General features: G+C 45.3%; 1 protein-coding gene and 2 long non-coding RNA genes across 8 annotated transcripts; all 3 read right to left on the bottom strand.

Annotated features, from left to right (window-relative positions):
* Positions 1 to 467: 467 nt before the first annotated feature.
* On the bottom strand, positions 468 to 1,664 carry LOC124675676. The gene is made up of 2 exons (XR_006993380.1): positions 971 to 1,664; positions 468 to 848 (listed from the first exon to the last, which is right to left on the bottom strand). It is a non-coding gene; the product is annotated as an uncharacterized LOC124675676 (long non-coding RNA).
* A 966-nt stretch (positions 1,665 to 2,630) lies between these two features.
* Positions 2,631 to 6,856, bottom strand: LOC124674055. Of its 5 annotated transcripts, none has more exons than XR_006992936.1 (7): positions 6,162 to 6,856; positions 5,066 to 5,460; positions 4,659 to 4,711; positions 4,434 to 4,518; positions 4,266 to 4,342; positions 3,406 to 3,500; positions 2,631 to 3,088 (listed from the first exon to the last, which is right to left on the bottom strand). It is a non-coding gene; the product is annotated as an uncharacterized LOC124674055 (long non-coding RNA). The 5 variants fall into 5 exon arrangements; XR_006992935.1 differs by having other exon boundaries at positions 5,066 to 6,321; positions 6,470 to 6,856; XR_006992933.1 differs by having other exon boundaries at positions 5,066 to 6,856.
* Positions 6,857 to 8,171: 1,315 nt separating this feature from the next.
* LOC124673806 (leucine-rich repeat receptor-like tyrosine-protein kinase PXC3) lies at positions 8,172 to 10,896 on the bottom strand. Of its 2 annotated transcripts, none has more exons than XM_047209844.1 (2): positions 8,886 to 10,896; positions 8,172 to 8,791 (listed from the first exon to the last, which is right to left on the bottom strand). In XM_047209844.1, exons 1-2 carry the CDS (start codon positions 10,879 to 10,881, stop codon positions 8,466 to 8,468), a joined length of 2,322 nt encoding a protein of 773 aa, XP_047065800.1. In that variant the 5' UTR covers positions 10,882 to 10,896; the 3' UTR covers positions 8,172 to 8,465. The 2 variants fall into 2 exon arrangements, with proteins under 2 accessions (XP_047065800.1, XP_047065801.1); XM_047209845.1 differs by having other exon boundaries at positions 8,588 to 8,771.
* Positions 10,897 to 11,418: the final 522 nt, after the last annotated feature.

Genomic DNA, 11,418 nt, shown 5'->3' with positions numbered 1-11,418 from the left:
TCGATATATAATGGATTCATTATTTTTATAGTGCATAAGTAGCTAAAGCAAACTATCCACACCCCAATCTCCAACTAAATACAAAAGAGATGTGGGCCACGTTAACTCGAAATATTGCATGTATAAGCTTCTATACTACATAATATAGATGTACTTTTCTTCAAACAAATAAAATTCAGAAAAACATAAAACACACAAGATGTGATGTTTTATAGTCGAGACTGGGTCACTTACTGCCATCATGTAATTTCTCCGAGGACTGCGCCACCAAGGAAAAGGCATACATTCCATTAGAAACCTCAACATAAGGCATCGCTCCCGCCTTCTCAAGAAGGCTTTCCCGAAATAATAGATAAATATTTTGACCGCATTTAGTCGATGGGTAAAAGAGGAATTAAGCTTAGATAGATTGGTAAAGAATAAAGATAAGCTAGAAAATGTGAAGGGACTGGCTCATGACACATCAATTGATAATTAAGGGATATGTTCAACAATTTGCTTGAACATATGAAGCTGAGAGTGAGAGTACATTACAATGGTCTCCTCCTTTTCATAACAGATTGATTGGTTCAGTATAAAGTACATATATGACCAAAGCAGAGCTGCTCATCATGCACCCTCTTTGTTGGATCAATTTTCAGAGCCACCCCATGAACAAAAACATGAGGAATGCTACCTGATTTCAAAAAGAAAAGTACCATACCTATACTTGTTGCATGTGCTGGTAATCAGTGGAGTGAAGAATTCGTTAGGTTCTTCTACAACTAACCTAGCTTACCATACATGAAGTTTTGATAGCTGGGCGTTCCAGACCTTCCTGGTAGCTAGTTCCCCAACAGACCATCGAGCTGTACAATATATTTATGGTATGCATAAGAACCGATAACTGGTAAAAAGATCAAGGTGTAAATTTCTACATGGTACCAAACAACCAATATGGCCAGCAACGATGAGATAAATAGAAGCTGACCTAGGAAAACTTCCGGAAAGCACGACAAAGGCTTCTGTGATGCACGACGAAGAAATTGAGCCAACCTAGCAAGAATCGAAAGAGCAGATGGATAGTAAAATTGAGAGAAGCCATGCTTATTTGAGGGAAAAGGAGAAATGGCCCACGAGGGAAACAAATAAGGGCACCGATGGGTGAGGGGACATAAATAGCATACCAAAGTGCATTGATCTAGAAGTTTTACAATATGATACTATGCCTGACAATCAGTATAAAAAATGGGGTTAGTAAATGAAAGTAAAGGAAAACTGAGAAATATACTAACCAATAATGTGCTCGCTAACCAATAAGCGATGCAATTAGGAATACATAAATTATTTTAAAACCATTAACATTGCAAGCTTAGATGAAAACACAACAACACATTCATAATCAAACAAAAGTGGTTACCACACTGAAATACCACCTTGAACAGTGCTACCTAACTCAGATCTCAAGCCACTATTTCTGGAATCCTGGAGCAACTAAATGCTAATATGAATATCATACATAATAAGTATGAGAATCAACTAAATGCTATTTCTTTAGTAGCGCATTGATCGTATTAATTTTGTGGCCTTCATGTGAAACCGAATCAACGGAGCTACATGCAAATTTAGCTTTCTTTTTCTAAGAAATTATTCAACAAAATTGTGTAATTAATAATGGCTCCATCAAAGCAAGTGGTGTTTTACCCGAACCACGGGCAACACTTGAGCATCATCCCGACATCGAACCACACCTACAAAGATGCGGTAAAACATGCAGGAAATGTTAAAATGTTTGTAGGCATTATCGCATCTCGGTATTTAGAGGAATTGATAACATTATATGTTACACACCAATAACATGACATCTTTGATGTCAAGGCCATTGCAGCAACAAATTTTTTCAGTATTTTATTTTCAATCCGCACCATATATCTTATGCTCTAACATATTAGGCAGCGGAAGTGATAACACATTTGGAAGCAAATAGACGCCGTCAAAATTAAGTAGAAACACACACTGGCAAAACTCAGTAGGACTTGATGTTATAATGATAGGGACAAATTCGATAGCAAATATTTCAGTTTCAAATTTGATATCATGAGCGGAGCAGCAAACTGTATAGCAGAGAAATGCGATACATACAGGCAATAGAGAAAATATGGAAATATACTAAAAGATGTACTTGTAGATGATTCTGAGATAACAACAGCTAAATACACTATGGAAATATGGAAATATACTAAGAGATTTATGAGAAAGTATGTCTTCTCTGAACTTAACTCAAATATCTCATGTTCATGGCCAAATAGAACAAAAAGAATTATACAGGGTAATGCACATTAATGGCAAGCTCTCTAATTTTGAGGAAGTAGTGCACAACAACTTAGAACACAATTACATCAGTACTTCACTAATTCTCTGTTCAGATAGTTCTTCGATCAGATGTTAAAGATTTAAAACACACCTTAATCCAAATATACTGAATCTCTAAAACTCATGTCAATTACCTGAAGATAGAAACTTGGAACATTATAATAACTTTTTCTAGGTAATTGCAGCATTATAGATTTTTTTTATAGCACTCAACATTAAATAACGAAGCATTGTGAACACAATAGATGTACTAAACTGAACTCATGATGATCGGATACAAGTAGAAAAGATACATGGGAAGATTACAGTAATACTAAGAGGCATAGAATTAGATGTGCAAGAATTAAGCAACAAACCAGTGCTCAAAATGCAAGCATTGCACAAGCATATAAGCTGAAATACCAGAACATCATGCATGGCCAAAAAATATCAGCGCATGACCTCACGGTCTCACCTGAAATGTACTTGAGTGGAATAAATGTCCAGCCTAAGCCACTACGAATTGATGAGCAATGCTAGCTTCTAGTCTTACCGATAAAAACTACACTACCATGAGAAAGGGAAAACTTGAGATGTATGCAGCTGCAAATACTCAAGAAAATTGCTTGATTCATATAGGAAGAGACATGAGACAAATTTCTTACCTCAACCTGGACCAAGTACTCACCATAAAAAACACTGACCTGCAATTGACCAGCAGGAGCCCTTGGCCAGCAACATCCTACGATGGAATGACCTGTACAAAAGGTTGAAGGTCACAACAAGCATTTCAAGCAAAAGGGCGAAGAAGCAGAACCAGCGAGATCAAAGAGAACACAAAGGAGAATCAAAAAAATAGAGAAGATGGAACAAACCAGTGACCCAAAACAAACCAGAAGCAAGAAGTGAAAAGGAGTGGAAATGTGCTCAGAATGTGCAAGGCGTAGGCCAATTACAAAAATTGCATATGAGTGCTCGGAATGTGCAAGGCATAGGCTTATTATCTATCTCTTCGATGACAATGGACACAAGATTAGCCACAACAACTAAAAAAGAAAAGAACCAAGCTTTCACCTATTAGTATTTGGTAGGAGTGAAGATTTCATTTGACATTCTCACTCTGACCTAACCCTTCAAATGGCTACAATGTTCCATGCTCATGTTGTGCTCTGCAAAAAAAGAAAAGAACCACACTTTCACCTATTATGTTTTGATACTGAGAATCGCTAATATCTCAAACTGAATATGCTCAAGTCAATTTAGAAAAGCAAGAAAAAACTATAAGTTCACATAGAAAGCTTCATTTGACCAATGGTAGAAGGTTGCTTTCCCGCACGAACAAAACAACCGCGAAAAGTTGAGGTGGACAACAGGGTTCCAAGCAAATAAATAGGAAGTAGCGCAGGTAGAACCGAATGCCGTGAAATAGTTAAACGATTTTAGCACACTCTGATAAAGCACTCTGTTTATTATTGACAAAAAATTATGAAAACTCAGAAACTAAGAAAGCTTTTATTAGATGAATTAAGAAACCATTAGTGAGAAAGAAGACATTGAAAACAACCCTGTCCCTATTAACATGGTGACTCCTCACATGAATGGTAAACAAATCAGAGTAGTTGGCAGTTGCAACGGCAACCCTCAATGTTCCTTCGGACTCCAAATATACTCCATCCAGTATACGTCATTGAATGAAAATTAAGGAAAATAGATATATAAGACTGATATGTAATACTCACACCTACAATCCAGGAGTTATTTCTAAACATAATGAACCATATTCATAATCAAACAGAAGTGGTTACTGACAACCATGTTGAAATTGCCAGTTTTAGGGATAAAATTCTCGAGGCGAATGGTTATATTAAGTTTATATCGCAAGCTTCCATTTCCATGTACCCAAAGATAAAAAAGAAATCACCCTGAATGCATACAGTAGCGATGCCGCGATGACACCAGGACATAGACAGTGGGGTTGTGCTCCATTTAAATTCTTTAAAGCCTCCTATAGCTGCACAGACAAAGAGGAAAAACCCCAAATCAGCTCAACCAAATCAGCAAATAGAATAAACAAACAAATAAAAAAGTATAAAAGTATGAACCTGCACTGTAGTGTATGGGTAGGCAAGAAACATAAACCACCATCAGCACCGGCGACGTATGGTTCATCTGATGCCTGTCTCAAACCTAAAACAAATATATTTTTATCAGGAATGATTCATCTGTATAGCAATAATAGTTTGCATGACCAAGCCACATAATCGATAGTACATGCAAGGCACGTTTTGTAGCTCAACTTCAGAAAATGAAGTGGTCATAGAGGGTACCTGACGACACAGACAATCTGTGCAAAATCAACACCTTCCTTGCATCTCCTTTCCTGACCAATCACACAATTATTTGACCAAATTTGCTCATGAGAAAGAAGGGAATCCAGAGAGAGAAATCTGGGAATGAGAGGCAGAGTAGGAGAGATTGGATTGGTGCGCACTGTTTGTTTAGCTAAACAACTACAACACATGGAACCTTGTCAAGAGGAGAGGATACAAAACGTTTGTTTAGCTAAACACCATAGATAACGAGGTGATTATACTTACCGATGCTAGGTACAGGGTAGAAGTATAAAATTTTGTAGCAGCAAAACCAATAGAAGTCGCCAGCTCGACGGGATATGAGGCGAGATGAAGCAGGGTGACATGAAAATAAAATAAAACTGAAATCGACCAGGGATTACCGCGCATCTGCGGTCTTGCAGACCATCAATGAAGTTGCCATCGTTCCGCCTAGCGCGACGATGAGGGGTGGGAGGCGGAGGTTGGCCAGCGTCAGTGTGCCTCTTCCCCATGCGTGCTCCTCTTCACCACCATCGCCGGCGACTACTCTCAACGCCCTCGCATCTGCTGCCCCGCGCTCCTTCTGCAGACCATGGATAGGAGACAGAGAAGAACCAAAGGAGGGAGAGGTCGTGTACCTGCGAATGACCGCCGATGGTGTTGCTTCGCGCGACGGCGGCGCTGGTGTCGACGACGAGAGGTGGTGGTGTCGACCAGACTATAGGCAAATATATTGATGCTAATTAAGCCTCAGTGGTTACCTTGTTATTTGCATTATCAAGAAGCTCGGCAACGGCTGCAAAAATTGACAAAGCTAACACTAAATATAATATATGAAGAAAAAGTATTGTATGGTATACAGATAGTATATATGCAAGCTAATGGGCTATGATCGGACTAGATATGATTCAGTTTACAGTGATGTAATGGCTAAGCGCAACGGCTTCAGCCATCAAACGGCAGATATTTCCTTCGAAATCGCCAATTAAAATATGGGCAGTTTCTTTGCGTGTTCTGCTTTCTATATGCAGATTCTTTAAATAACCAAGCACGCAGAACTTTGAACTTTCCAAGTTAGTTTCTAAAAAGTCAAAGAGAGATCTACTTACCCTGTCGAATTAAAATTGAATACAGTGTTCAGGCTCACTACAAGTTAGAAATATTTTCCTATCCTCTACGTAAAGGTAGAAATCTAGGAAGTGTTGTCCTTGTACATTATGCAGTAAAAGTTACAAAGTCAAAAATTAGTAACATCTGATTCTTTCATGAAAGTAAATATGTTTCACTGAAACCGAACCAGCTACATTCTTTTTGTTGATGTGACATTGAAAAATTAGTCAATGAACGCTTGTGTGAACGCCAATGCACTACCCTCGCAATTACATGATATAGATTTAAGCTATCAAACTGCAGAAATTACTATAAGATAATAGTCCAATGCAATTAACTGAATGAAAAAAGAAACATGTCACTACTGAATGGTATAGTGGTATCCACCAGCAGCTCCTCCCAGCGACAGAACGGAACATTGTGGCGGTGCGAGCAGCGAGCTGCAGTATTCTCAGCGGCTACAAGTTGTTCATTGCAGCAATGACCCGGTGCACGGCGGTGCGAGCGGCGGCCTGATCTGACCCCTCGCTTCTGTGTCCTCCCTTTTCTAAATGGCAGCAACACAACAGAGTCATCATGCTCAACACAAAGGGGTTAGAGATCCCATTGCCTCAGCAGGGAGCAGGGAGAGGTAGCATCACAGAAACGCGAGCGGTGGCCCTTGAACCTTGCATAGATGAGGATGGAGAGGGGACCTGTAGCGGCAGTGGTGCGAGTGGCTGGTCATCCTCGCGACCATGGGCAGCGGCTCCCGCCTCGCCTCCATGTCTCCATCCGAGGAGGAGGCTGATCCCGGCGGATTTGGCCGTCCGATTATGGCAGCACGAGAAGGACGGGCAGGGGCAGCAGACACGCGCGAGTGAGAGAAAACAGACGCCGCCGGCTCGCCGGACTTGGAGTGGAGGGAGGGGATTCAGGAGGAGCAGCAGGGGAGGGATTGGGGAGAATAGAGATGCAAAGCTGGGTGGGGATTCGTCTAGGGTTTGACCTGTGGGTGTTTCTATTCGCAGGATTGGCCGTCGCTGGGAAAAGGAAGTTGGCCGCCGGCCACGCGATGGAAGGAGGACGGCGCAAGGTTGCGGCTCGAGGCAGCGGCGCGAGCCGCCGGGCGGCGGGCGGCGGCCGGCGGCTGAGGTGGAGCGAGTTGGGAGGAGAGAACAGGACAGGGACGGGATGTTGGTTCTTGCAGGGCCACTGGGCCGACGGGATGAGAGATATTTTAGCCCAAACCAATCATGCAACACCACGTGGACCAACTGGTGGAGACGCACACGAAGCAACTGCCCAGTCGGTGTGTGCCTAGTAGCTAACGTGGATACGCTGTGAGGCCCCCGTGGGGGGCATCATATATACCTTCAGATGACGAACCAGATAATTTTGTTTGGGTTCTAACATCATCAGGAATTTTTACTGTAAAGTCTATGTATGTTAATATGTTAAATGATCATGCCAGATATCTACGCAAATATCTTTGGAAATTAAAAATCCCACTAAAAATTAAAATTTTCATGTGGTTCCTTAGTAGAAAAGTTCTGTTAACTCGTGATAATCTAGTAAAGAGGAATTGGCATGGAAACACAAAATTTTGCTTCTGTGACGCCGAGGAAACAGTCGAACATTTATTTATTTCATGCCCATTTGTTAGACTTGTTTGGCGAGTAATTTTCACTGCATATAATATTCCTCCTCCATCCAATATCACAAATATGTTTGGGAATTGGCTTAATGGAACAGATAAAACCGATAAAGCTAGAATTCGCATTGGTGTATCAGCTTTATGTTGGTCATTATGAAATTGCAGGAAACAAAAAAGATTCTACAAATTTTCTGCAAGTTATTCACACTATGGTCCACTGGATTCAGCTTTGGCGCTTCTTGCTCCCGGAGGACCAGCGGAAGTGCATGGTTTCTGGATACAACCGCCTTCAAATGGTTGCCCAGGATATTTTCTACCAGGCTACGGCCTGTTAAGAGATTGGAAGATGCTTAGAATCCAGTGTTTCATGCAAGAGCAAAACACATTGACGTAAATTTTCACTTTGTTCGCGAGAGAGAATTGAACAAGAAGCTGGAAATTCGGTTTATTTCTTCAAAGGATCAAATTGCAGATGGGTTTACAAAACCACTTCCTAAGAGGAGTTTTACGACATAATCTAAACTCGACTAAGTTGTGATTAAAGGAGGGTGTTACACAACATAGTCCGTATGATATACGTAGTGGTATTAGTCATTGTATTGAACTCTCTATAAACCGGCATATGTGCCCTACTATAAATAGAACAACAACCTATCTCGGAAAGCATCCGAGTAGGCAAATTTCCTACCTGATCTCACGTTTTACACTGCATTCTTCCAAGCTTCTGTTCGGTTTAGGATAAAAGTAGTATGCTCCTTAACTGAGCCTCCAAACAGAAACCTACCAAACATTCTCACATTGCCAATTATAATGCAAAACACTGTGCTCAAAGCTCATTGCACGGTTTTTTTATGCTGTAAGGTTCGGCATCTGACAATGCATACGACCGGCTTGAGCAAAAGGAAGACTATATATACAAAGAAGAAAATGGCTACTGAAGCTCATACCCAACCAACTAATCACTGCAGATCCGTGGCATGGAATTATTCTTTATGCTCATCATTTCGCCACCCAAGGAACAATCTTAGCATTCAGCAAGAGGGTGCGGTTAATTGTCAGCTGTTCTTGGCCTCCTTCAGCATCTCCACCGCCTTCTTCATCTTAGGTCGCTTTGCGGGGGGGCGCTCCGTGCATAGCATCGCCACCTTGAGCACGGCCAGCATCTGCCTCCGCCACGCAAACGACACGGTGCTCATCCTCGGGTCCATGATCTGCTCCGGCGTCTCTCCCCTCTCAGGTGCAGAGTGCACCCACTTGACAAGGTCTACACCCTCTCCGAAGTCCTCATCTACTGGCATCTTCGAGGTCAGGATTTCCAGCAGCAGTACCCCGAAGCTGTATACGTTGCCTGGCACGGTAACCTGCATTGAGTAGGCATACTCTACAAGACGTGAAGTGGAACCGAAAGACTTTGTTATGTTTACGAATAATAAGGTCTTGTGTAATAGTGAGCACATATGGAAAAAAGTTCAGACCTGGAGGTATATAACCAAATGTGCCAGCAACTGCACTGATGCTTGCAGTGCCCTTTGAAGGATCCAGTAGCTTGGAGATCTCAACTTCACCAAGAAGCGCATTGTAGTGCGAGTCAAGGAAGACATTGCCCGAAGAAATGTCGAGGTGGATGGTGGCAATCTGGTGGAGGAACGCCAGCCCTTCGGCAACATTGATGGCGATTAACAACAGCTTTGGCCAGTCAGGTTTGTGGTTTTCACCGTCGCAGCTGTTTGCATCGTGCAGCAGCTGAAGCAATGTTCCGTTCGGCATGTGATACTGCAGCAGCAGCGCAACATCCTCATAGATGACATACCCAATGGGACGCACAAGGTTGGGATGGTTTATGTGCGCAAGGCGCTCGAGCTCTCGGATCATCTTAGTCTGGTGGTGGATGACCGCCCGGTCAACCGACTTTAGCTTCTTGACACACACCACCATGCCTGATGGCATGACAGCCTTGTAGGTTGTGCTGAACGTGCCACTCCTCAATTCATTGGCGTCCTTGAATGTCGCCTTCACACAACTCTGGAAATCAATGGCCTGCTGCAAGCTCTCAATGAACACTCTTGAAGCCATGACCTGAGGTGCTTCCACAACCACCTCCCCTGCCTCAGCCTTCTTTGCATCAGACTCTTTCTCCTGCCTTTCACGCCACATGAACAACGTTACCACCATTGATACGACTGAGAAGATGAACACACAGGAACCCACAACTAGCAAAGCCACCCTGTAAGATATCTTCCTGTGGTCCGATGCATAATTGGATCCATAAATTGGTCCACAGTCCACATTCAGCGGATCCCCGCACAGCTTGGCATTGCCAGAGAAGCTGGACCCTGAACTCTTCTGAAATGGCCCAAACGCCGGTATGGCGCCACGGAGCCGATTGTTCGACAAGTTGACAAGTATCAAGCTCATCATCCCTCGCATATCACCAGGGATCTCACCAGATATGTCATTGCTTGACAAATCCAGTGCGACGAGCTTATCAAGCCCCCCAAGCTCATGGGGCAGCGGCCCTAAAAGGTGATTGGAGCTAAGGTTCAGCGCAATCTGTAAGCTCTTGACCTTACCCATTTCAGCTGGTATCTCACCACTCAGGTTGTTGTTAGCCAGCTGCAGCTCAAGAAGCCTGCTACAGCCACCTATACCGTGCGGGATGCTACCAGAGAAGTCATTGTGATCGAGCACAAGAAACTGCAACCTTGATCCATTGCAGATGGTATCCGGCAAGCCACCACGGAAAGAGTTGTAGCTCAAGTCCAGCTTGCTCAAGTTCCGGCACCGCAGAATTGACCTCGGGAACTCACCACCGAGGCCGTTGCCAGAGATGATGAGCTCTTGCAGGTTTCTGAGCTCCCCTAGCATGTCCGGCACCTCGCCGGCGAGGCGATTGTAAGCCAAATTAAGCAGCGTCAAGTTAGCGCAGCGCGCAAACTGAGCGGGGATGCCTCCGGACAGCTCGTTGCTGTCGGCCTCAAAGTAGGTGAGGCTGGTTGCGTCGCCAATGGATGCCGGGATGGCGCCGGCGAGGCGATTGTTGCCGATACGGACGTTGGAAAGGCCGAGGCACCTGCCGATTGTGTCCGGGATCGTGCCGTTGAGCCTATTGACAGTGAGGATCAGAACCTGCAGATTGCCAAGATCGAAGAGGCTGCTGGGTATGCTCCCCTCGAGGGCATTGGAGTGGAGGTTGAGCACCTGGAGCTTGGACGAGAGGCCGAGCCCTGGCGGGATCGGTCCGGAGAGCTTGTTCTCGTAGGCGGACAGCACGCGGAGGCCGGGGAGCCCGGCGAGCCAGGAAGGGATGGAGCCAGTGAGGTTGTTACCGGAAATCTGCAGCTCCTGGAGTCCCTTGAGGCTCCCGAGGTCGTCGGGGATGGCGCCGGAGAGCGCGTTGTTGGAGAGGTTCAAGAACTTGAGAGCGACGGCGCCGCCGAGGGCTGCCGGGATGGGGCCGGAGAGCCTGTTCATGGAGAGGTCGAGCAGCTCGAGGCCGGCGAGCGCGCCGACAGCCGCGGGGACAGCGCCGGCGATCTCGTTGAAGGAAAGATCGAGCCGCGCCAGCGCGCGGAGCCCGGCGGCGGCCGAGAAGTCGCCGCGAAGCCCCCGGCGCGGCAGCTCGATCGCGATGACAGCGCCACCGGCGCACGTGACGCCGCGCCAGGAGCAGTGGTCTGCGGCCGCCCAGTCCGGCGGCGCAAGCCCCCGGCGCAGCGCCTGCATTGCGGACGCATCTCCGTCCCCTCCGGCGGCGCCATCGGCCCCGAGCGCGAGGAAGGAGGCCCAAAGGAGGGAGAAGAAAAGGCAGCGGCGACAGACAGGGGAGGGGGAGGGAGGAGGCATTTGGGAGGCGGGTGGGGGTTCTTGGCCCGGCCGAGGTGGGGTGGAGCCGTGGTGGAGGCCAGGCCCTGCGCGTGAGTGCTTGCCTGCTTTTCTTGGGTGGTAGGGAGAGAGCACGGGAGGAGGGAGCGGGACACAGCCACAGAGCCTCGCTCCGCTCTGCCTGCT

Source organism: Lolium rigidum, chromosome 7, assembly GCF_022539505.1.
Source record: "Lolium rigidum isolate FL_2022 chromosome 7, APGP_CSIRO_Lrig_0.1, whole genome shotgun sequence".
Taxonomy (NCBI): Eukaryota; Viridiplantae; Streptophyta; class Magnoliopsida; order Poales; family Poaceae; genus Lolium; species Lolium rigidum.
This window is presented reverse-complemented; position numbering and strand designations above follow the sequence as displayed.

Excerpts from the sequence above, each read along its gene's own strand:
- LOC124673806 (XM_047209844.1), bottom strand. The coding sequence starts at position 10,881 with ATGAACAGGCTCTCCGGCCCCATCCCGGCAGCCCTCGGCGGCGCCGTC. Across the intron at positions 8,792-8,885 it reads ATTTGGTTATATACCTCCAG|AGTATGCCTACTCAATGCAG; the intron begins GTCTGAACTTTT and ends CACGTCTTGTAG.